Source organism: Nicrophorus vespilloides, unplaced genomic scaffold (genome assembly GCF_001412225.1).
Source record: "Nicrophorus vespilloides isolate i.1.1-1 unplaced genomic scaffold, Nicve_v1.0, whole genome shotgun sequence".
NCBI classification, from domain to species: domain Eukaryota; kingdom Metazoa; phylum Arthropoda; class Insecta; order Coleoptera; family Silphidae; genus Nicrophorus; species Nicrophorus vespilloides.
Genome location: NW_017100102.1, coordinates 438,031 through 466,005, shown reverse-complemented (window position 1 = coordinate 466,005; position 27,975 = coordinate 438,031). Strand labels below are relative to the sequence as shown.

The 27,975-nt window shown below is 30.7% G+C and overlaps 2 protein-coding genes across 5 annotated transcripts in view; both read right to left on the bottom strand.

Moving 5' to 3' along the window:
* Positions 1-22,784, bottom strand: part of LOC108568145 (GTPase-activating Rap/Ran-GAP domain-like protein 3) — a 40,007-nt gene extending 17,223 nt beyond the window's left edge. For 2 of the 4 annotated variants that reach the window (XM_017929082.1, XM_017929083.1), the window contains exon 1: positions 250-584. Coding sequence is in view for 2 of the 4 variants with exons in the window: in XM_017929084.1 (XP_017784573.1) it covers positions 13,537-13,682 (146 nt within the window). In the remaining 2 variants the exon portion in view is untranslated. Of the gene's footprint in view, positions 1-249; positions 585-5,145; positions 5,432-13,536; positions 13,694-22,651 lie in introns of those variants that run through there. The other 2 variants (XM_017929084.1, XM_017929085.1) reach the window with 2 other exon arrangements.
* A 2,813-nt stretch (positions 22,785-25,597) lies between these two features.
* The window catches only part of LOC108568132, a 32,250-nt gene continuing 29,872 nt past the window's right edge, over positions 25,598-27,975 (bottom strand). Inside the window, exon 7 of the mRNA XM_017929065.1 lies at positions 25,598-27,947. Coding sequence (XP_017784554.1) covers positions 25,831-27,947 — 2,117 coding nt within the window. The 3' untranslated portion in view covers positions 25,598-25,830. The remainder of the gene's footprint in view (positions 27,948-27,975) is intronic.

Sequence of the window (27,975 nt, the reverse complement as noted above, 5' to 3'; positions counted from 1 at the left end):
CAATGTGTTGTATAAAATGTTTATATTTTATAAGAAAAATACGAATAATATATATTTTATGAATGTCAAGTTTGTGCAATTAGAAGAAAATTATTCAATGTAGATTATGGTCAATAGTTATTTGTATGTTGTTATACAATTTATTTTGTATATTATTATTCAATTATTCATAAAAATGTGTTATTTTAAAAAGAATTTAAAAATGTGTCGTATGTTAGGAAACTTTTCTGAAATAATTATATATCTTACACTGATATGAATCTTAGTTAAGACTGCGTGTTTTGTAGGGATGTTCCGGATAGCTATGGGGGCGATAACACCGCTAACCCAGAAAAACAAGAAACTTTCGCTGCATCAATAATAGAAAGAGCCGCGTCGCGACGCACTATAACTTCGTAGAGGACGTCAACCTTTAACCCGAAAAGCCCGCGTTAGGACTGAGATGCGACACCGTTTGGCGCGTCCTTTTCAACATGTGCATGCACATGCGGCCGTATTGGATACTTAATACCATCACCAGTTTTGTTGCAAAACGCAAGCGTGCGATTCGAACATGTAAACGTTTTAAGCAAAAACGACTGTCACAACCCTTAACAAAGTAACGTAAGGTGAACACTTTTGAGCGTCGGCGATTGAGGGAGACACCGAGCGTCGCGACGATACAACACGCAGTTTAGTTCTGTATTAACTAGATGGCGTTGCGATGGAATCCATAGGCAGGAAACTTCATTTAAGGACATCACAAAAATTCCGGACTACAAATGTACAAGGTATTTTTTGGACGTTAATTGACACCGTTGAAAGTCGATGAGATTTTTCATCAAAATCAAACGTCTGAATGCCATATCTTGACGAAATTTTCACAGGCCACTATCATATGTTCCAGTTAGTAAACTTATAAATAATTATGTTTTATAAGCTAGTAGTGTATGCCGAGAGTCATGTTGCTTTAATTGGACTAACTGATGAATATTTTATATTCATTTCTCAATATTATTTTGTGAAAAATAGATTATTATTATGAATGTAACTTTTTTTCTTCTTTTTTTAGTACATATTAATGAGTTAAACTATGTGAGGCTAAATCGAATTATTACTCCAATTGTTAATAGAAAAAAAGAAGTAACTAAGTTTTTAAATTAATTAGTATTCAAATTTATCGTGGAACAGTTTTTACCAAAAAATTAAAAAAGTATATATTTTAGCTAAACCTTGTGTTATTTCTGCAGAAAATAACTGTTAAGAAATATATGATCATTTAGGATGTTTGTAAATAAAAGTTATTAACTATAAAACTTGAAGATTATTTTTTTTTTAATACATACAATGTAGTTATAAAAATCTAAAAAAAAATAAGTAATTTAAAATCTTTTGGCAGGTAATTATTATTGATAAGTTTATATTATTATTCGTAAGTTATTCATAACAAAGCTTTAATTATATATTCAATATTCTCGCTATTATATGAATTCAATTCTTCAGTGCAGAATCCCTTATAAATAATATGCGCATACCTGAAAAACGTGTTTACTGACGCATGCAAATAGATTATATCTTTATGAATAGAGTTTATGCAAAAAAAAGGGATATACCGAACGTGTGTTTGCACTTGAATGCAAATGATTAAATTTTCAACGTTTATTGAACAAGTTACGTCTGAGCATGGATCAGTAAATTGTCACGCTTTATTAATCATATATTTCAAAAAGAATATTATTAGACTATGGCTTTAAATATTTTGTATCAAAATATTAAGCACTAATTTTAATTTTCAAGCGATTTGATAATTTTTGTTTATAATTTTATTTAAGAATGATTTCATTACAGATTGTTACCTATATTATCAAAATAAAACTCGCCAAGTAATGCAGAAAATCGCGCAGAGTTGCTGCAGCGCTTGAAAAGACGATTTATAGACAACTTTAATGTTGAAACACGCGTCTTCTTTTCGGTACATTATGTTTATCATCTAATGTTCGATGTGGATGACCGGGAGCGGGAGTCTCCTACGACTGTGAATCAAGGGACGGCCGGGTCCTTCACCATGAAGGGTGGATAGACTGTGTCCGAACGAATTTTATCATTCTTTAGCCGAATGATGATGCTTCAGAATATATTATTTATATCATTTTGAGAAGATTTATTTTTATTTGGTTTAATTTATAATTTCATCTTTTTTATATTTACATAAATGTACGTCTTTTTTTCAGAATGCATATTTTTTGTATGATTTATTGTAACAATTTATGTTTTTTGCGTCTCTGGGCGGAAAGACTTAGGTCGATAGCCCATTGGTTGCATTGTAACTAATAAATATTATTATTAAACAAAAAATAATTAATTTGCCTGAATACTTACTATAAAATAATTAAAAACAGAATGGTCAAACATTATTTACTTTAGTATTCAATAGTTGACGTACATTAATTATAGATTAATTAATATTTCATTGAGCATGGATTGTAATTAAAGATTCAATTAGTTTGAACGATGGCTTTGAAAATCGATTCTGTAACAACGCCATGCGGAACCTGAATAAATTATGCATGTAAAATTGAATAGCATTAGGTGCATTTAGTGTTGAATCTAATGGTAAACATCAATTTAATGTATTTCAATTTACATTTAAAATACAAAATAATGTAAAATATAAATCTTTTACGTTCATTTATATTTCAAAGAGATTATTAATTTTGTATAAATATACATTATGTTAACAATAATTATATTTCATGGCAATGAACAACATATAATAATTGCAATACCTGAAAAGTAGAAAAAAATATTTTGTTAATATCATTGAAATTAGTTTCGCTGCTCGTATACATACTATGTCTGTTATTACAAATAACATATAAAAGAGAGAGTATAAACATAGAAATATTTAGCTAATGAAGAGAATGTTTTCTTCGAAACTTCGTTCTCAGAGGAATAAAATGCCCATATTTTAATAATTGTTTGAATTTAACAATTATTAATTAAAAGTAATACTTCTCGGTTAATTATAATTTGTTATTCTTCATTCTTATGGCTTTATCGGCAAAAAATATTTTTTAACTTTTATTTCCTACATTCTATCCATAGTTATATACATTGATTGATGTATTTGGATAACTTCTAGTTTAATTGGTAATTAAAATGCAACAATTAAAATTATTTACTCAATATTGAGTTTATCATTTTAAATGTGTTTATTTAAAAAATAATCTATAAATGTTTTTAGTATGCCAATGAATTATTTTTTGAATAATCGTTTCGTTATTTTCATTTCCGTAAAATTCCGTAACTGTACTGTTGGAATAATGGGTATATAAAATCAAATAGGTCATACAATGCATAGGAGAAAATAAAATATTATGTTCTTTGTAGGAGCACGAAGCTGGACGATATAAAGTGCACACTTTTGTCTAGAAGCGATTAAAACATTTTTAGAGGGAAACAGCTAATTTAAAACATGTTCCACATAAATTGAACTCTGAAATTGGATTACTTTTTTTTATCGCTATTTAAAGAGATACTCTTAAAAAATATAATATGACATTTTAATATTAATACACATAGAGTAATATTAAACATGTCCGTTGTATAATTACAAAAATGGAAAATTTTGCGGTGATGAATGCAACATACAAATATTGTATATTTCAACAAAGGCACGTTCCCCATTTTTAGTACACTTTCAATAGGAGCACAACACACGCGTTCACTTCGGTGCTTTTGAAATGAACAAGTATAAGCCACTCTACCTCTAGAACTATTACATGAACAATGCTCATGCAGTAAAAAAAATCGTGCATGCCCGTGCAAAAAAGTAAAAGATAAAGTACTGCTTTTTTATATTTCAACATTGACAACTAGTTTCTAACTCGACGTTTATAGGAACGTACATTTTGCCGTCGGATACCGACTTCACAAAACAGTCAAACCTTGGTATTATACAAAAAGATGTATTTTTTTTGTTATGATAATAGCAAACAATTAAAATAGATCAAGTAGATCGCGATGTAGGAAAGTTACCTGTTTCTGATATATAACTTAAGTATTTGGAGATTGATAGCACATACCAAATATAAAGTATAATCTTAAAGTTTAAATTGCTGGAAGTAATAAAGCATTAACCTAATTTTATACACTGGAATTGTATATTCCAGAAAACAACTATTATTTTTTAACCAATAGAATTAACTGAGTTCACCTCACTTAAAAATGCACACATATGTAAAACAAATAAAAACTATTATATGTAAACTATATATCAGTACATTTTAATAATTTTTGTATACAGAATAGTTTTTCAACATTTCTTATTTCACGGTACATTTGAACTATAGTTAAACTTTCGTAGCACACCTAAAATCCTTTCACGGCACATCGGTTAAAAATCACTGGTATAGAATCACTTTACAATTACAGTTTTAAAACGTTTTAAATTTCATATCTTAAAAACTGACGCGTATTGTGGATTCTTGTTGTATATGTTTTATGATTTGTGAATAACTTCGGTTGAAACACCTGTAGGTCTAAGTTATCTATTGCATTAGCTTTTGTATTATTATTGACTTTAGATAGTTAGCAATTAAATATAATCAAAATTATATCATTGAAAAGTACACATATTTAACTACATCTTATTACAATAGATATAATAATATAGATCAAATTTGGATCTTGCTGAAATATTTTATATATTGAATTGTTAACTATAACATTTATAATAAAAAGTAAAATTTTGTACAAAAATAGTAAAAAATAGTCAGATGTAAAATCCTAAAATAATAATCAGTAAAAACTGCCTTATGAAAAAAATTTTTTTTTCATCCATATTGAAGTAATGCGATAATTTGCATTTCCTTCACATTCAAATAACAAAATTAGATATACTACAATTATTAACAATCCTCTAAGCAAGGGAATTTCTATTAGGGAAGGGTTAAAACATACTAAAAAAAGTAAATAATTAATGTGTATACACCATTACAATTTTATATTGATATATGATTTATGTATTTTGAAGAAAAAGTTATAGTTATCCTATAAATTAGGGAAGTTATATATAATACCTCGTCGTACGTAATAAATGGACTAACAGTGCTGGAACTCGTGCAAGGTGCAAATTAATTCATTAGGTTTTACTAATGAATGTACCTGTTAACGTTCCACATTTCCAGACTGGCGCTTCGAACATCCAATTTACCATGCGTCAAGGGCATTCTACGGCCGCGGTTCCTCATTTCCTTTAATCCAGTATCCCTGGCACGGACCGGATATTTCACACTCATTATCAGCACCAATTACTTTACGAAATGCATAAACATTAAATTACGTAACTTCGACTGGTATACGGCTTAGGGGATTTCAGGGAAGACATTATAGTTTGTCATTTCATAAAATATATCAGTTTATAAAATATATTAGGGATGTTTGTGCGGTGAAATTTAGGTTGACACTGATTCCACTCTGTATCCCATAAATGTTGTCCATGCGCTCGTCGCCTTTACCTCTTTGATATTCCAATTCAGGAAGTATCCATGTCATCGATTCCTGTATTAAAAATAATTACTTTTTATCTTGTTGTGTACGTTGACAGCTTCCATCCATCTATCCGATTTACTCAGATCCAATAATAGAACACATTTCAATCCGCATTGGGAATTTCCACTCCACCGCATCTATACTTCCGATTGCCTAATAAAATATTCAACTATACTTTAGCTAGAACTACGAGCATGATGTATCTGGAAATGCATTCTAATTATGCATGTAAACGTTTTAAGTGTATACTTACATTTTTGTTTCTTTTAATATAACCACTCTATTTTGACACGAGTTAATAAGGTATTTGTTTATATACTGTATATATAATTTAAAATATATAATAAGATAATAATTATTTAATAATAATAATAATTTATCAAACAAAGACTTATGGTAATTGAAAAAAATTAATTTTGTGGTCCGAAAAATTTTCAAACTACAGCAATACCTTCTGGGTATAAAAATAAAAAGCACAAAAACAGACTTGACTGTATAGAGGGAAAAATGAAGCGATCATTTATGTAAACAAATAATTTAATTTTAATTTTACTCAATTAAAATTTAGTTTGTTATGAAATTTTATAACCGTAATATAGTGAATCCACTGTATTTGAAGACAAACTATTATATTTTTTTATGGTGTAGTAATACTATTTAAAATCTATTCAATATGAACCATAAGTAAACTTAATCGTGGTTGATACGATAGACACAGATTTAAATAATTATTATTAATGTTCAATGCCATCATAATGGTAAATAACCATTGGGAAAGTTTATCCATTTAAAACTTCCTTGTCATCTTCCGTTAAGACTTGTGCTGCAAGTAGTTTAAAAATTGTTCTGAAATGATCTGCAAACATTTTTGTTTTGTCACGTGATGTTATTGCGCAATTTCAATCTACTTTGCAAATGGGAGAAAATCTTTTCTGCGGTTGTTTCAGATTTTTTATAGCTTTCCACAAGGAATAATCAACAATGCTTCGATTGGCGTCAGTGCTATTTAAATTCAAGGAACTAACTTCATGATTTTATTTTACAATTTAAACATATTACTGATTTCAATTTCAGTTTTTGTGATTTTAATTTAAAATTGAAATTGTAAGTTGCGACAATATTTATTTAATTTATTATTTTATTGGTAATAAAACTTGAAATAGAAGCGTAATATTCTGGTGAAGTTAATCACTCACTGCATGTTTTCGTTTGTCGCGTCTCTAATTAGAAAAGTTTAATTTAATTAAATTTCTATGTCTTTGCCACAAGAAGAAAAATAGGAAGGAAATGAAGTGGAACGACGAAACAAACAAAAACTTTGAAGAAAGATAGCTAACTTTTATCAAATGAATATATTAATTCTGATGTGGTTCTGTCTCTAAAAAATACTTACAGTGTTTTAAAATTATAGATGCATATATATTGAGTGCATTATTTTCATTTTCATTATAGTTACTTTACTAGTCTGCTTGAATAAGTAAAGTAACTAGATGAAATTGAATAATTTTACTATGCAATATGTATTATGGGATGGAGGCCAGATGTATTGGAGGAGATTAAACAGACTGAGAGTGTGTGTTGTGGATATTGAATCGGGCACTCAGCGAATCTCAATAGACAATGCTATAAACACAAAGAGGAAGAGGAGGAGGTGACGGGATGTTCAATCACATTTTGAACGTATGCGTAGCTATTGTCTACAAATTCGGTGAAATGCAATACAAAATTAAATGAACCTACCCTCTTTATATATTGCGCAATATACATAATAAACGTCTTTTGTAATATGTAAAAAAAACTTTTATTATGTCAGTTTTTTTTTAATTTTTTCAAATTTGGTTAATAAATATTTTGATAAAAAATATACAAATAGTTACAAATATAATATTGAAATATGTAAAATATTTGATTCTGTTAAATATTACCACTAACGATAATTTTCCAAAATTTCTTAAACTATTATTATTTATTTCAATTTTCGATATAATTAAATAACCGAGTACGAGAAAGTTGTTTATACAAACAAGGATACAGAAAATGTATATGTTTGTATATTTATAATAATTTACCAACCGATTCACAAACATTCTGCTAACTGGATATAGTTTTTTTTTTGCATAGGAAAGCTGGATTTCCTGGATAATAATCCGCATGCGAATTTTCATTTAATATCGCTGAAACGTTTCATAAACGGATCAGAAAAGCATTATTTTTTACCATAACAAAAAAAAGTGGTATAGCAGTATCAATATTGAAAAAATAAAAATGAACTACTTTGCCTCTCCATCGCATTTTTGCACAAAAAAAATGTTCGTATGAAATATGGAGCTTGTTGTAATACCGGTACATTCGCCGAACATCAAATAAATCGATCAGTAATTATTTGAACGCGGGTAGCGTCCCCTGAGGGACTAATTGGTCCTCGTCATCCACCGCCGAAATCTATATTCACTCATGCTTTTGCTCACTCCAGCTTACACGATCACAGTCATCGTCACAAACTAGGAATATCTCGCTTCCTCTAATTAAATCCTATCACTTCGAATGAACGTTATTAGTGCGTGAACGATAATCATTATCATCCGTCCATTATTATATTTACGGTGGCAACGGAATCACTGAACGAAGTAGGCCAAGAATGTCAATTATTGTTAATTCACAAATGTTACATATGAATTATTTCTTATTTTTTTTATTTGTTATTACATTTAGCTCTACAATTAAAATATTTTTTTAATTAAAAATATGTAATAGTTTTTATTTGCCTAAAAATATTCTTAATAATGCAGTATGCACATTGTAGATAATTGAAAAATAGATAAATTTTGTAAATAAATTGTATTATATAATTCATAATAATTTCAATAGTAATAGCGTTGTAGAATATTCTGCTATTGTGTTGTTTTCAACTATTGACTAATTATTGATTTTATTTTAAGTATTGAATTTCAAAACATACTGATATAAACGACAATATAACAATAATTGTAGATATCTTTGTAAAACATAATAAATATTTTGTGTCTATTTATAGATAATATGATAAAGTTCAAAACAGTTATAATCAAGATATGCATAAGAACTCTATTAGCAAATTTTCTTGTATGCTAAAAACATCATCAGTATTCCTTCCTCTCGTATTATAAAATTATTATTTCATCGTTAAAATAGCTTCCATCCGGAAATTCATTTATGTATAATAGTTGCATGTACTTGTACAAAGTAGCAAGACAAAAGAGGAGTAGCGTTAACGACTTTATGATGGGACGAAGGTCTAATCTGCATCGAAAATGCACGATATACTTTGCAGAAAAACATATAAATAAGTAATTATTACGTGGAGATTTTATTTTTTTTTAATTTATTAATTGTAGACAAATTTATTTTCTAAAAATGTAACTTATGCAATTTTGAAATAAAACACAGTAAATTATTATTTAATTGGGAAATGTTGATTGATTTATAAAGTAGACATCATGAAATTAATGGCATACTATGCCGACTTTGGAAATTGTCTCAATTTCAGAAATAACGCGTTGGATCTCTGTTTTCTGTTCAGGAATTGTTTGTGATTTGTTAGTATAAACCTTGGACTTTACAAAACCCCAAAGGAAAAAATCGGATGGCGTTAATCGCAAGATCTGGTCGACCAAAAAATGTTATCTTAACAAGTCGATGGTTTGTCTTGCTTTATGGCATGTGAGTGGCACCATCCTGTTAAAACCACATTTATTCGAGGTCCAATGTCGTCCAATTAATCCCACAACGGTCCAATTACACCTCCGCATCAAACAGTGACTATTTATGGGTTCATCGTTTTTTCATTAATAACTCGAGGATTTTCATTGCCCCAAGTTCGACAATTCTGCTTATTAACAAAACCATCCAAATGAAAATGAGCTTCATCGCTAAAGATGATGTTTAAAAACAATTATTTTAAAAAACTTTTCGAACAATCTCCGCAAAACATTAGCCAAATTTATAATTTTTAATAACATCAGATGACAAGTATCAAACATTAGAAATGCCAACTTATATACAAAATAAAATAGAAGGAAATTTAAATCCGGCGTATCCGATGGGCCACCCTATATATGGAAAAATTTCATCGTTCAAGAAACAATATAAAACAAATGAATATAAATTATTACTATATACAATAATAATTATAGGACAGACAGATAGTCCATTGCAGCAATTGACTTTTTATTATTAATAATTATCAACTATTCAATTAAATTATAATATGTGTAAGTACGTTAATAACGTGGAACTCGTTGCTTTCATATCCATAAAATGGGTTTAATGAAGAATATGCGCGACGAAGTTCAGAACTTTGCAGCATATTTTTCTCCATCTGTTGTACATAGAATAAAACTATGTACAACAGATGGAGAAAAATATGCTGCAAAGTTCATATTTTTTTTATTATGTAGAATATAAAGACTATTATTTTAATTAAACGATGAGAAGTTAGATTATACACAGACCTTTGCAAAAACAGATGAACTAGTACTATTAGCTAAAAGCCTATTTCATTTACCAATGGAAATATTAGCGTTAATCATTATTATTTCTGAATTATGTTTAACAGAAATGCAAAAAAGTATTTTAAATTTAAATATGTGGAAATGCAAGTATATTTATTTCAATTAATTTCTGGCAATATGATAAGAGCAGAATTATTTACGTTAGTTATTTGCTACCTCTAAGTCATTTCTATTTTGGTTAGTAATTATTATTTTCATATAGTTGATAGTTTCATATATCTTTCCATAGACACGAGTTTGGACCTATCATCCGACCATTCGCCAATACTTGTTACGCTGTCTTCGGAGATTCTGAAACGGGATAGACCACCAACCCTGAGTACGAATAGAACCAACTGGGACCAGTTCAGAGGATACCTTGAGACGGTGTTAAGGACGGATATTAGGCTGTAGTCGGAGGAAGACTTGGAAAATGCGATCAAAGATCTCACCAGATCCATGCAAGCAGCTGCATGGAGCTCTACACCTTTACCATCATCCATCCATCATCGTAAAAGAGAAGCCAATAAACAACTCAGGAACTTATTAGAGAGCCAGAGCAACGAGGCGCTGCACGAGTATCTTGGTAGTCTGTCTCCTACTGGAAGTAACGAACACTCACTGTGGAAGGCGACCAAGCATACGAAACAACCGAAACAGAGAGAGTCGCCTCTTCGACAACCGGATGGTAGCTGGGCGAGGAGTGACAAAGAGAAGGCGGAGGTGTTTGCTGACCATCTGACAAACGTGTTTCAACCTTTCCTGGCAGGACTTGCAGGGGAAGATGAAAACGAAATAATGGAATTTCTGGGGTCTCCATACCAAATTTCATTTCCCATTGCTCAATTTAATGTGAGGCAGGTTAAGCTAGCAATACTAGAGTTAAAGCTAAAAAAAGAGCCAACCTGATTACAGCAGAGGTCTTGAGTATATTTCCATCACAGTGGAAAGTAGCCCAAATCATATTCATCGTCAAACCTGGAAAACCAACGGACGCGGCGTCTTCATATAGACTCATCAGCCTCCTGCCTGTACTGTCTAAACTGTTCGAGAAGCTGTTGCTGCGAAGACTGAAGCTCTGGATGTTGGATAGTCATCTCATTCCGGAACACCAGTTCGGATTTCGTGAATGACATGGCACTGTGGAACAAGTGCATCGTGTGGTGGATGTGATTGGCAAAAGTCTTGAGGAGGAGAGGTACTGCTCTGCCGCTTTCCTCGACATCTCACAGGCGTTCGACCGAGTATGGCATGGAGGATTGCTATATAAAATTAAAAAGTGTCTCCCACATGAATATTACGTCATATTCAAATCGTACTTGACCAGGAGGCACTTCCAGGTCAAGCACAAAGACGAAGTGACCTGGTGTCCCGCAGGGAAGTGTTTCTGGACCCTTACTTTATTTGATCTTCACGGCTGATTTACCAACTCCTCAGCACGCCACTATAGCCACATTTGCTGATGACACCGTTGTTCTAGCATTCCACAAAAACCGAACTACGGCCTCACAGATACTCCAAAGAAGTCTGAATAGCATAGAACATTGGTTCAGAAAGTGGAGAATTAGGGCTAATGAAACTAAGTCGGTGCATGTAACGTACACAATGCATCGACAAACTTGTCCACCCGTTACACTGAATGGCAGTGCCCTACCACAGGCTGATGATGCTAAGTATCTTGGCATGCATCTGGATCGTCGACTCACCTGGAAAAAGCATATTACGACAAAAAGAAAACAGCTGGGACTGTCACTAAAAAGATTGCATTGGCTGATGGGAATATGGACTTATGGACTACAACTATGGGGATCTGCTTGTAACACAAGTATCGACATCATACAGCGGTTCAAATCAAAAACGCTCAGAGCAATTGCCAATGCTTCCTGGTTCTCGACTAACGAATACATCCATCAATACACTGGAGTCCGATTTGTGAAGGATGAGATAACGGAACTCAGCAGCAAATACCAACATCGGCTGGAGGACCATCCAAACCAACTTCCCTCTGAACTTACACACACTGAGTCTCACCAAAGAAGATTAGTGAAGAAGTAGTGTTTGGCAATAAGACTTGTTTGTGTGTATGCTTTCTTGATTTTTTCTTTAATAAGCACTCGCTGGTTGCTGGATCAATCTCCAATATATATTTTTAATTTTTTTTTGCAATAAGCCCATGTTATCTGTTTTTTTTTATTGTAGATTGTATTGATAGATTGCTTTGTAAATAATAAAAAAAAAAATAGTTTATGAAGTTTTAGTTAGCAAACACTTAAATCGATGTTCATATAAAACAAATTTTAACTGATGAAAATTACCATCCGCCTGTGAATTGTCCATTACGGACTTTCTATACACGTAATTAAGTTAACAGCAGCAAGTCCGTTTATAAATTGTTCGATATAGAGTTGTACGCGCTGGTATTAAAGTCATTACAAACAAAATCATTCGCTGTCATTGATCATTAAAACGTCAATTTTGAATGTGTCATTTACGCCAGTTCCTGTTTTATCCACTTAATATGAATGCGTTCATTTCGATCAACGTATCACGGACTTTGTATTCTAAATGATTTTTAAAGTTATATAATTAGTTTAATCAGCAATGACAATATATACAAAATAAAGATATTATAAATATTTATTTGTTCAATAATATTATCTACCAAATGGACCAACAAAAAATAATATTTTTATCTGATTTTAAATACAAAATTTTGGTAAAAAAAGCAATGAAACTGAAAATGTAACGATGGACGATATTTCATTGTTTCAAGAATCGCCTGAAGGACGTTATTAAACATCAATATAGCTGTGTGAATTGAAAGAAAAACACAAATCACGCTATTAACGATTTTCCTGTGTTTTACATTTTCAAGCGCGTTTTCTTTTAGCACATGACGATTACTCATTCTATAGTAATACATTTTCTTTTATGGATATTAAGAAGATTTAATCTAAAACGTATTTTCTTTATTGCGTAGTTTTTTTTAACAATATACATCTAAATAAGCAGTTTACATTAGAATATATTATTCATAGCGTATTTTTGTATAATTTATTTCTAAACTAATGTCTATTAATTTGCTATAGCGTTTTTCATTTTTAAAACACGGTTTTGGATTACATAAATATTTCATAACAATAATGTATATTTTATCCTTTTTTTTGAAAAATAACTAATTTACAAATGTATTTAACCTGATTATACTTTCGCAAAAAACACTTGAAAATTCTTCGTCCACAAATGGCCAAAGCTGAATATTCCAAAACCTTTCAAATGTTGATTTTTGTGATTTTTGTCTGTTATGAAATTATTGTATTATTATTAGCCATGTTTTATTATTATTTAAATGTAATATATTTGTTTACTTTTGAAGATTGTTGTAAAAACCTTATTATTATTAATAAACAAAGTATTTCATTGTAAGATGATGTTATTCACGATCAATCTGCAAAAGGAAATTAAATGTACTTACCCTGAAACGACATTCAGTAGATCTGGCCAGGCAAGGGTAAGTAGCGAATCCCTCACAAAAACTTCCCAGGACGTTAAATGCGTCTCGCTAAACACCCTCTCGGAACGTTGCAATTTCGGTCGAGCTCCTCTCGGCTTGCCCTCCATCGCATTATATGCTAAAAATTGAAACACATATATTATCAGTTTCTATCATCATCTACTGGTCTACTTAAATTTAAACAATTTTCTATGTGCGCGTTTCTGCAATGGAAACTATTCAGTATCGATCGGGGGCCTTGTTTGTAACCGGGTGGAACTTGTTGCGGCGATTGTATCGCCGGGGCGTAGATTTCAACGCCGAGTCTCATTTAAAATTTCCGAAAACTAAATTGAACATACGAAACATTCAATAAAGGAAGACAGGAATGCTGTAGCTTGTAATGTATATCTCTGAACATTATTTTGTCTGAAGTCGTTCAATAATAATTGTCTAAATAAGTATTAACATAGAACATATTTATGCAGCATCAGTTGACATTTTATTATTGTATTATGCATTTATTTTTATTGTTGCAATAAATATTATTATGTTTATTATTAATAATAAAATTTAATTAATAAAAAACCAAATAAGTTACAAAATTGCAAATAATCAAATTTTAACTATAAAATATGTATAATCAAAGTAAATTGTTCAACAGTTAGATTGCATATTGCACGTACTCAAGTGCAATATGCGGAGGATTGCATAGTTTGTGAATTACGTGTGTATGAAGGTACAAGAGAATTAGTGTGCCTTTCGTGTAACACTATTAGTCTCTTACGGTAGATTGCGTGTGGCATAGAGTGATTTATGCGTTGACATAGAGAAATAGATAAATCCGAAATAGTTTATGAACATCGTGAATAAAATATATAGTTAAAAAAAATACATTACTCTTGCAAATTATTTTTGATGAAAAATAAATTGATTAAAATATGAAATATATTTAAATAAATTTTATAAAACATAAAATTTGAGAAATTTCTAAAGAAAAAAAGACTCTTTTTGAAACAAAACTATACATGAGCTGCATGAAATCGTCGGGAGCAACGACTTAATTGAAGGTGTTAAATTAGAGTAAGAACCGGGTCTGGACAAAACTCATCAAGGGCAGCGAGAAAACTCGTTAAAAGAAAACAATACAACTCACAATTATGACCCCATATTAACAATACTAATTATTATAATTTTAATAAGTATTTTAGAATTAATTTAATTTATAACGTTGAAGGAGGAACCTAGTATTAGATATGAACTTATAGATACAAGCAAGTCCGCAGCAAGAAAATCTTTTGCTTGGGGTAAAATATTTAATTTGCGACCACTCCTGCCAAAAAAATTCTATTAAGTCATTGGCGTCCTTACGATTGATGTGGCCGCCGCACACTTGGTTCGACTACAAGATTGTTTTAGGCAAAATAGACTACATTTTATGAATATAATTATATAAAATCGGTAATTCAATTCCTAACTTATGAAACTGCACATTCAACAATAGCAGTGTTTGTAGTTGCCATCATTGGGAATGGATAAATCAATACTAGTCATTGAGAACTTAGAGATCAAAATACAGTTGACAAATTGATAAGGAATAGCAATTTGTAAGTGTTGAGTTGATTATTGAACTGCAAAATATATAACAATTACCTCTATCGACAAATCCATATGATTTTTAGGAAGTACCAATTTTATAGCAATATGATGTTTAGTTCACAAGTTACAGTAGTTTTAGTTTCGCTACTTTTATAATTTTCGAAGCAATGGAAAAATTTGAATTTCGTGTATTGATAAAACATAGCTAGAAAACATAGATGGAAAAAATATCGTACAAGCAAAGCAATGGCTTAATAAAAGACTCCATCGAGACAAATGGTAGAGAAGTGTTTTGCTGATTTTAAACGCCGTCGTACAGACACAAATGATGCTGAACGCTCTAGTCGCCCAAATTCGTCAATTGTTGCTAAAAACATAAAAAGTTCACAAAATGGTTTTGGTCGATCGTAAACTGAAGTTGCTCACACCCTGAAGATATCAGAAGGCAGTGTATTCACCATTTTGCATGATCATGGAATGTTCTATTTGAAATGGGTACGGCGTTTGCTCACAGTGGACCAAAAACAACAACGACTTGATGATTTCGAGTGCTGTTCAAGCAAAATAAAAGGATTTTCTCATACAGTATGTAACAATGGATGAAATCTGAAGTGATTGCCGAAACTGAAGCGTACTATGACCATAAATCGTTCTACATGAAAGGTATCGAAATATTAGAGAAGCGTTGGAATGAATAAATCCCCTATTTTATTGAATAAGATGACAAAACACCACCACATTTGATATTATTAAAGATATTGGAAAAATATCATAAGTAATGATTGAACATAAATTATTATAAGTGTTTAAAGATTAATGTTTCAGTTTCAGTATAGAAATATAAAATTTGATAATTATAATAGTCATGAAATGTATATTCTATAGAATTGAGTCACTTCAGCTACACTTGTATAAATGGATAATTTTCTTTAGAACTACTACAAGATGATTTTTATTTTCTTGTTAAAAAGTACATTTGTATCCTTGAAATACTCGAAACACTTAGAGTAATGGTTCATGCGAGCACAATTTAATCAGCGTCCTTCTACTGTTCCGTTTCCTTGTTTTTTTTCTTACACTCACTTCATTCAGTTCATATCCTTTCTCAAGTGATCGTTTTTTTTTCATCTTTATAATATATATGTAAATAAAAACATAAATATCAACTCCGAAGAACTAGTTAAATTACATTATTGTATGATCAAAACTAACGTGCAGAATTTCACAATTTGCTATAGTACAATTAACAAACATTACTAACTCTTCAATTAATGTTGAATTTATGGCGGATTACTACGGACGCATATAGTTTTAGTAAATATATCTGGATTATTTGCCAAATGGGGTTTCCATGAAATGGGTAATATAATGCAAACACGATATCATGTTGACGGATTAAAGATACACTACAATAATAATACAACTATGTGTAATTGCATAATTTGTGTGTACCATTAAACTCTATATAGATTCATTGAAAAATATTTATAACCGATATCTGCAAAGTGAATATGCAAGTAGAAATTGTACATGTGCTTCTGCTTGAATTGTTTCTGAAAATATTTGTATTTCAACGAATACATACTTTTCAACGAATACATATTACAATACAAGAGCACATTTTTAAACTACACATGTTCATGCGTGAGCAACGAGCAAATATCAAAATGCTGCACAAAGTTATGTATGAAAAACACTCGTGATGAAAATCATACTTGAGCATTTTGCAAAAGAAACTGGGTCATGATTAAAATCTTGTGTAAAACATCCCAGCCACAGAATTAAAACATGGAAAATAATATTTTGCAAGTGGTGCACAGTGGATAAACTTGCATATTATAGAAAAAAAGAAATAGTAAAATAGAAAATCGATAATTAATCACTATTTTTTTTCATTTTAACCATTAAACGTGACAAGACACATTACACAACAAACAAGGCACAAAATTGGTGTTGCGATAAAAATAATTATATAAACAGCATATGAAATAGTTTAAAAGATCAGTTACTTATAGTAAAACACACCAATCAATGAATATACTTAGTAGATCGATATTAGGGTTTATCGCTCTTTAGATGAATTCAAAAACCGGGTTTTTCCAAAATTATTAAATAGAAGATGATGAAAAAAGAACTCGAAGATTCACATCTTCAGGTTTTTTTTAGTAAAGAACCTATAATTTGGTTCATTAAATACTCTAAAGACGACTAAACCCAGCTTTCTAGCAAGTAATAGAAAATAGAATTAAAAAATCCCTTTTCTCTATTTTTTTTTTCTTAAAATTCGAAAAGATTTGATTGAGAAAAGAAAAGTTGAGATTCGAAAACCATTTTTTTTAAGTCGGTTTTTGTATAAACTCTAATCGATATCCAACAGTTTCACACCAAAATGTTTGTGATCATCAAATGAAGTTTCTAGCAATATCCACTGAGTATTAATTATATATAAAGTCCGTAATATAGGATCTTCAAGATTAGTGAAAAACAACTACGTAGAAGACTCTTTCATAGTTTGATAATAAATCGATCATAATAGTTTGCGACGATTTGCTGAAATATCCACAATACAATTACTACCAATGCAATATTCTCATTCATAAAATTATTTTATTATTATTAGCTAAACATACACTGCAACCATATTTGCTCCAATATTTCTTCTTACGCTATTGTTGAAAATATTTGTTGAATTACATTTACGTGACTGTGACCTTCGTGTGTGAATCAGGAAAAAAATAGTATGCAAATCGCACATAAACAATATAAATGGACCTTGTAATAACAACGTGAAGGAGAGCAAACCACAAATCTCTTACTTATGTTAATATTAATATGTATATAATTTATTGCTTGAATGAGAAATACCATGTTAATGAGTATTTTTTTATTGCAAATAACTCATTAAATTGGATATTTTGGAATAAATTGGAGCGGAAAGACCTCGGTCGTTAGCCCTTTGGCCAGCCTATTTATATAAATTTTTTTTTATTGTGTGTTAAAATTTATTTATGTATAAATTGTACTTTTTTTTCTTCTTATGCATTGATGTTTGGCCAATAAATTATTATTATTATTGGAATAAATATGAATAGAATTAAATCGTATATATACTTAATAGCTTAATTAATTTAAGAGAATGAGAAGTATATGTATTGATAATTCAAGTTCAATTAATGAAAGTCTATTAATTAAGGTTATTGTGGTCTTGTTAAACTATAAATTAAACTTATTAAAATTATTGTTATGGAAATTAGATTGTGTTAATATTGTATTATATAGACAACCATTGTTGTTTTGCTATTAAACATATGTAATCAGGCGTAGTGCTGGATTTAGCATGTATGTTAACTATGTTCAAAATCGGCAAGCCGGTTATTGAAACTTAACCAGATAAAGTCTCGTATGCAAAACACGGACTGTATACGTCAAACGAGTAGTTTATTATTGTTTTGAAAACAAGAAGTCGCCTTTAAATTGCGAATGACCAGGTGATGGTAAGCCACTTCTTTGACTCATTTTATTTTTAAAGGTCTGAGTTGAAGAATCTTCGTAAAGACATTATAAATTTAGCAACCTGGACTCTTGAATTATATTCTATTTCGTCCTCTATAAAAACTTTCTTCCAAAAATGTGTAACATATATAACTTCCATAACTAATTATTTTTCCTTACTTAGATTTTTACATGAAAATATTAATGCAACATATAAACTAAATTATTCAACTCTGAGTGTTCAAACATCTAAGATTTAGAATTACGTACACAGGGTACACTTCAAAATTGCGTTGCGGGCAGTGCTTTGTGCACACCGAAAAACGGGGATGTGCAATTTACATAGTATTTTTATGATAAATAATGTGATAAAGTCTTACAAATTTATGACTTTAATCTTCTTTGGTTGGTATTAATAATTACCAGTTATTATTAATATTTATTTAGAAATATACTTTACATCCGTATATGTAATCTTCTATTTAACTTTTTCAACCATTCAAGACACGAGGATCTGCAGTTTATTGATTCATTTGTGTGGTATATCAAAAAGGACTTTCACCAATGTTATATAAAAGTGGCAAAACAATGACTTAAATATGAATTAAAAGTATTGAAACACTTTATCCCTGGTTGCTAAAGTAACAAATTTTCACGTTTTACCTAATTAGAAATAGTATTAGAAATTGTGTGCTATTTTTTTAAAATTTATTTCTAATGAATCCGCACTGATCGAAGCTGCAGTATAAAAGGTATTGCTGTACTTGATAAAATGAATGAATGTATAAATTTATGATGTGTAAATTATGTACTTCGCTTAGGCGATCGCAACCCTCGCTACTAAATTATGCATAAGACTGAAACTATAATGATACATTAAATTCGCATAGAATCACCAGTGCAGAATAAATAATAAAATGATCCCAGTACTACCCCAAAAATATATGCGAAGCATTACAAAGTTATTTCATTAACCTGTTATTTCATTATTTTTTAATTCGTTTAATTAAAATAGTTTCATGTCTGTTCGTAATTTAATGTATATAATCGATTTAACCCAAAAACATTTCAACAATGTTTTATACAATTTATAGTCCATAAATGCGAAATGTTTCTTATTAGTATTAAAATAAAAACTGATTTATTGTATACTGTATGTATAGGGTTGACTTAAATTGTTATAACACGCAAGATTTTTTATTTATTTACCATATCGAATGCAATATAAATAAAAGTACATGGATAAAAAATGTTTGAGTGGAACAAAGTGTGGGTTCTGCTAAACGTTGTAAACTAGTTTTGTATGTACAGCAGTCTGCAAAGCGGAAAATCTATGATTACAACGCTTTTTATGTTCTCTGTTATCGACAACGAAAAATGCATTTCCACTATGCCCATCGAACATTGCTTTTTTACATTCCATTGTAGCGTTTGAGGTATTTGGATTCGCTACTTTTTTTTATGTCGTGTAATTTTATTTAGAATCTGTTCATCGATCTGAACATTGAGTAAATTTAGGATCGCGGTTGACATTAGGTAGGTAATCTTTCCCGGTGGATGGTTTACTATTATGATGCTTAGATTTTATTTTTTTTGTTGGCTGTCGCCTTGTGGGTTAACTTCAGTAGTATATTGATTTATAATAAATTAGGAACGAAAAGTTTGGAGTTTAAAATCAGCTGACTTATAAAGTTCATCTGTTCATTAATATAAAATTTAATAGAGTTGGTTGTGTTTGAAGTGTATAATTTATAAATAATCAATAAATTTGTTTGTCCCAAATTTTCTGAATTTAAATATATTATGTTTTTATTTTATAAATCAATAGCAAAGGGGAACAAATTGTTCATAAAATCCAGTTCATTTATTATTTATTAAAACGTTAAAAATTTGCATTATATAAGACGATATTTTTGTGATCTGAATCAGTAAATGTTCATGTTTTCTTCATCATTAAAACTTAAATAATAACAACAACTAATGTATTGCATAAATCATATACGATGCGGTATTTCCGTCATAGTATGTTTATTATGAAAATAAGTAAAACAATTAAAGTAAATATAAATTTAGAATTAAATTATATTAATTAGAATGAAAATAATAATCCAAATAAAAGACAGAAATATTACTGGTTATAAAAACAATATCAATATTTTTCTTTTGTAATATGAATAATTTACCAACGTGTTAATATAATATAAGAAAAATAATACATATATTGATGTGTATGCATATTATTCTTCAAGTTTGGCAAAAGAAGATTTAAACGTAAATGCTTTCAACATTTTAAAGTTTCTTATAAAAGTACTTTCTGGTTAATATAGAATTTTTCGCGTAGCAAAACTCGCATATATAGAGAAAGAGAGAGTAAAAAAAAATAGTATACGTAGGAGCTTAAAATAAATAAGAAATGCTGATGTATTAAATGTGGAACAGGATGTAGTTTGTTTGCGAAATCACTTTGGAGAAGGCTATGGGTGGAAGTGTGTTCAATAGACGATATTCCTTCGATATTTGAACTGGAAAGTCTTCAGCAAACAAAATTCAGAATCGAATCAATTATATTCGGACGCTTCGTGCCTCATTTCTCCCATCCGATCAATTTGCCGACAGATACAAGAGCTAAACTATTTGTTGTGAAAAGAGTCTCCTATTTGCTGATCGCCACGTTATCTGATAAAATTTAATTGGAAATTTCATGATTTTATTGGAATAATAACAAAATCTTTATTGTTCAATGTAATAATAAAAGCTACTTTTATTAATAATTCAATCATTAATATGTTACTAATCAATAAAGTAAATATAAATAATGCAAGTGAGAAATATACAATTGTTGTTAGAAATAAACAAAAAATCGATAACGAAGATGTGCAAAGAAAAGTGTGATCAATTTTACGAGAGCGAGGTCCGTCTTGAAAGTAGATGATGTAGTTTATTGAAGTAGTTAGTACTTGTTGAGATGTTCCCTGGAGGAACCAGTTCGAGGGCAAAGTAAATAAATAATTATGCAATAAGTCAAGAACTATATACTAAAGCGAATTGGCGTCTAGGGATAAGTTTGTTATTAGAGAAATTTTAAAACATTGACATTTTGCTAATTATTTAACAGAAAAGCGTAAAATTACATTACGGAAACTATATATTTGGCTAAATATGAAAATGATACTGATACTGTATTCAAAAACATTTGTTTCTGTTATTATATCAAAATGAACCAAAATCAATAACAGAAGGGAATAAAAATTTGTTCCAAAATGAGATTTCGTTAATTAAATTAGTACTTGAAATTATTTTGATAATATACAGTAAATATACGTTCTATAATATCAATAAAGATAAATAAATTGGGCGGAAATTTGCCGTTTCCGTACTTACATTTATTTCTAACTTTTTATTTCTTTGTAATTATTTATATATTTTTTATATAAAATTATTTTTTTATTCAAATAAATGTATTTCTTTTAATTGAAATTGTGTATAATATTCTATGAATACATTGTAACTGGTTCATTTTAAATTATTGTAATGTAAATATTTTAACACTTTTGCTTCTTTATAGTTTAAATATATTTGAAAAAACTCGGGTTATTTCAATAATAATAATTATTGCAACAATAAAAATACAAAAGAAAACTTTCATAGAATAATAAAAAAATAATTAAAAAACACTACTGTAAAGGGTGCTCTATTTTTTCTGCCCATGTCTTTTTATTCTCACAAATTCGTTAACAAAAAATATAAAAATAATTGAATTTTGTTTTGTAATATTATATGTAAAAGCCGTAGTAAATAATATAATCAATATTGCTCTAAAAAAATATTCATACAGTATTTTAACCCATTTTTATTTTATTATACATTATTTAAAATACTTATCAAAGACAAAAATGATATGAAATTATCAAGAAAAAATATCTGTGAATTTTTTTGCTAATATTATGTGCATAGCAGAAAACAATAACGAAGTCTAGTATAAGTATAGAATAAAAAGTATATGTACTTGTATATAATTATTTTGTCCTAGTTCCTTTTGGGTTGGAGCTGCTGGATGCCGATGGAACAATCAAAATCACTCGCCACACTTAAACACTCTCCCGGTGGTCTCGAAATGGACGCGTGACGTCACATGGCGACGCCTGCAGAGCACTGAACACAATAACCTGTAGCTCGGAGGGCGATATCTGGAAAAGGGGAGCTGCATGCGGCGTCGCACTTACGCACCCTCATCCCCGCGACCGCCGCCCGCCACCCAAAAGCCGCCCCACGGCGAAACTCAAATATGCTACATGGCAACTGCATAGATTTATCACCAAGAACTGCGAACTATGAATGTTAAAAAACTGTTTCACCTTAAATGGTTTTCAATGTTTTACATTCGTTATGAGTTTCATAATTAAATTAATTTTCACATTTACTCCCATAAATTCGTTTCGCATAACTACAACACACTGTACTATTAACCAATATCATTGAGGATGCTTTACTTGATCTAAATATAGCAGCAAATTTATAGTTTGCTACGTTAATACATACTAGATGATTTAATACATTTTCTGATTTAGCTTATGTGTATTATCAATATTTATTATTAATATACAACAGAGTTTCTGAAATTTATTGGTACTATATGTAAGTAAGAAGTCTGATCATTTGAAGCAAATCAATTTTCGTGCCAGTTCGGCAACTCTTTATATATCTTCACGAAAAGCAATCAGATCTGAGTGGAAAGAGCGATAATCAGTTAGCGTGAGACTTGATCTTAAATAACTTCAAAACTGTTTGTCTTGTTGCATAATAATTTCATATCAATGAATTTTGATGTGGTGGTATGTCACAGTCCAGATAGACTTGGGAGAGTGAAAGATGAAATTTCCTTTTTAAAAAACTTATACCATCGTATGTGCAGGTCAATAAGCACTAAAAGGGTTTCATAAATAGGGTCTTAATTGTAAATTTGCATTTACTGGATATTTCTCTCAATATCTGTCCTAATTCAGAGCATTTTCATGTTTGGTACACACTTCACTACGTAGTATGTTATTGCAGCGTCAGTTAAGTTTGATATCTAAGTCATCGAACTAAAAATCAATAAAAGTTGGTATGCCTGGCACTTCATAAATTTAATTACACAAATTATATAATAATGATTATGAAAACAGAAAAACATTTACAATTTTTTTTAATATTTCGATTAATTATTCAAGTTAAAAAAAATACAAATTTATCGCAATACTTATTTGTAAAAGTTTATTTATGTAATAAATAATTATGAATTATGTACAATATGAAAACTTAAAAATTATTATAATTTTTGAAAAACTAAATATTTTATAATGAATTTAATATCCGCCCGTCCCTTTCACATTTCTGCAGCTACAGCTATTTTGATTTGAACATTTAATCTCTTATCTAGGTTGCATGCCGCAGTTCAAAGGACTCGAACATTGTTCGACATAATTAAACTCAACGGACCAATGACATTGTTGTAAACTGGGCGACGCAGGACTTTGACAATAGATTAACGTTGCTACATTATAAACCAAAATTAACATTATGAAAGGTTGTATGAATTTATATATTATAATAACATATATATTCATATAGTTTAGACACCTCCAATTTTGCACTTTTTTTATTCGACTGAACTTTTCGAATTTTCTTTAAGATTTTCCGAGTCTTTGATTATGTCTTTATTTTATTTTTATATTAAAGAAATTTATTAGTGTTTCATTATTATTATATTATTAAGAACATGTTTTCAGTATGTTAACTATGAATTGAGTTAATATACGTGCATTTATTGGTAATATAAATGTCTGTCATTGATTGGCATAATTGAAGCCTTCGTGATTATGTGCTGTATGTTAGATATAATCATAATCTTAATTACCTGAATAATCTACAAACTATTTATTTTTTCTTCATATATGGTTTGTGTATATAAATTAAACACGCATAACACTCTACTTAATATTTTCAAACGATTAATAATGATGCAATTGTTATATATTCTATCATATCATATAATATATCTTGTTTATTATACCATATAATATATCTTGTTCTATATTCTTAGTTAAAGTTTTCTATAAATTCCCAAGTACTATTTATAGCTGAATCATAATATAACATTTTTTAATCATTTGACAGATTTACGTCATGTTCAAAATGAAGTTTAAAAAACTAAGTTGAGCATAGACTCATTATTAAACAATTCTTCTACTATGAACAACTATTTGAAGTAAATTATCTTTTTCTGTATTATTTATTGCTATTTAATTTATTTATTGGTAAAAACTATGTCGGTCTCATTGGTATTTAATAATAACTTTAATTCATTACATTTTCTTGCCATATTTAGAAAATACTGTAATTGTGTATAAATGTTCTACTGAATTGTTGATGTTATTTCTAATTGATTTTATTATACATAGTATTTATTTTGTAATAATAATTTGATTTCAGGGAATATTATTGAATGAAATAGGATTTTACTTCTTCCTTGTGAATAGGAAAATGGTAATAGGTTGAAAATAGTATAGTAAGCTTATTTATTTTAGTTTAAAAAATACAAGTTACATAAATGTTTATAGACAAATACATAGTGTATATTTATTTTATAGCACCTTGTTGCACCATCCAATTGATGGCGGCGAACACATCGTAAACCATCGTTTTACAATCGAGAAGGAAGATTTATTGGAAAGCCCCGTTCGTACCGACACCGCGAAGGATTAAAATAAACAAAATAAAGTTACATATTAAAAACATAATTAAAAATAAAATTAGTACAAAGTAAATTTTGTTGATGCGAAGACCCAATTTTCCAGTTGCGTGTTGTCCTCGAGTGGGATGATCAAGTGAAAAATCGGTTCCCCGTTTGGACGCCCTCAAAATTTGTTTTGTCAATTTCGATTTTACCGCTACCAAAATTATATTAAAAAACAATATAAAATATATAATAAATTTTCGGTTATCACAGCTAGTTACTAAAAATTAATTCACTTCTCAATATATGCGATTTTTGCACAATTTCTAGCGTTTTAGGAATAATGAAATTGCGCAAAAGCCGTACAACACGGGTCGTGTATTTGTTTTCACTTTTAAATTATATTTAATAATATTGCATTACTTAAAATTGGGGCAGTATGTAATAATACATGGTCAAGAAATTGGCAGTTACTTGTAGCTTGCATCACTGTAATTGTCGGTGAACCAATTCTTGGGTGGTGGCGGACCCATAAAGCTTGTGGTTGCTTCGCTTCTGTATTCCTGCGAGCGGATTTGAGCGGATGCGCCTGGCATCTGGTGATGGATCATTTGGCTCGTTTGCCATGAGGAATGCGCACCACCCATACCCATACGAGTGCTTCTTTGGGACTTAGGAGTCCCTTCTGGTGTTGTGAATTCACTCGCGGTGTCATAACGAGACGGAGCAATCCATCTTTCTGTGAATTCACTTGCGGAACGCGCCAAGCTAGGCTGGCTCAATGATCTTGCCAGAGATGGATGATGCGATCCCATTTCGTGCTCGGAATCTTCGTAATATCTGGATGGATAATAGCTGGATACCTCCGACTGGCTATCACCGTGATCCATACGACCAAAGTCTACAATCATTTCAGACATTGATCGCAAATCCGCTTCACTTCTGTAACTGGACCGAGATGTTTTCCTTGATCTCGGTGGTAAATGTGGCTGAAGCATTGGTTCGGCTGTTAATGTTCTAGCCGAACTGCCACCATCAGAATCGTATTCGTACAATGTTGGAAGACTCGAGCGGCGGCTGCGAGTGTCCCATTCGTTCTTCTTTCTAAATCTGCTTTGGGATTTGGGTTTATCGATGGGCGTCAATATACGAATAATTACATCCCACTTTTGCGGTTCGAAAAGTTGCTCGTATCGGTGATCCATGCGGATCCTTTCGAAGTCCTCGCGGACTACAGCCTCGGTTAATAAGGTTCGTAGAGTCGATTCAGTTGTTATAACTTGGCGCCATTTAATTTTATCGGAATGAGTTAATTGCGAGTTGAACGTCTCGGCACTTTCAATGACTGGACCTTCCTCTTGTTCCGGCTGGAAGACACGGATCAATACGTTCCAATTAGGGACTTCAGGATTTTCAACTGGGATATTGTATGTGGATAAATAAGAAGTTGGTTTCGGTTGGCTCAAGTTTCCTACTAATTCGGGAGCATTCAATGGAAGCTTATTGTCTTGAATCGTTTGCGGCGGAAGACTCATGACAGCGCGTTCAAATTTAGGAGTTAATGTTAATCCAGAAGCCGAAGAAATATCTGAGAAGTTTTCCCATTCTGGCGGTTCCGGCATGTCGATCGGATAATTTTTAATTGTAACATCCCATTTCTGGTCTTCTACAGGTCTAGCTCTGCTATGATATTCGGTGATCAAGCGTTTATGGCGTTCAATATCTTCGATAGTTCTCTTCTCTGTAATTGTACGTAAGAAAACATCATCAACAACGTGAGATGAAATTTCCGGCTTGTGTACAGCTGCGATTGGTGGTTCCAACGGTATTACAGCATGCGAGCGCATCGTTGTTTGTTTCGGAATGATTGGTGGAGGTGGTGGTGGAGCAGGTGCTACAAATCTGTTATGAGAGTCATCCATAATTTCGGTAATCGAGTGGGTATCAGTCATCTCCGTATTTAACGAAGCAATCGATCTAGCTGGTTCGTGAAGTTCCTGTTGCCTTCGTAAAATTCTATTGTATGTTGGAGCAGGTTGTACGTGTTTCGGAGGTGGATGTAATTCCGGAATATATGTAAATTGAGTCCTTTCAGCCATAGCTGGTGATTCCAAAGACCTTACACTCTCTTCTCTTTGCTCCAAAATAGTGGAAAGATTCCTCTCAGTTCTAGCAATGGAGCTCTCTGAATCTGATAAATTAAGACTGGATGGTGGACGTGGTGCCATATCCTTAACACGGACTTGTACATCAAATCGTGGCTGATCCTTGATTGCAATTGGAAGTCTGGGAACCATACCTTGCGTGGCAATAGCGTTGTGCGCGCTGTGTTCTTGCGTATGACCATAACCCTCGCTATAAAAACTACTGTTGTCTTGAACGAATGCTTTATTTTCGAAACTACCTGCGGAAGAAGCTGGCAGTGAACGCGTGTCTACGTCTTCTATTTCCGAATGAGATTCAGATGGGTAATCAGATGGCAATGTATCACTAATAAGTGGACCATCGCTTCCTGAACTACTTGGAGCAGCAGCAACAGGAACATGAGCACGAGGAATTTTCAAACCATCAAACATCGAAAGATTTCCTAAAATTACAAAAAAACAATTAAAACG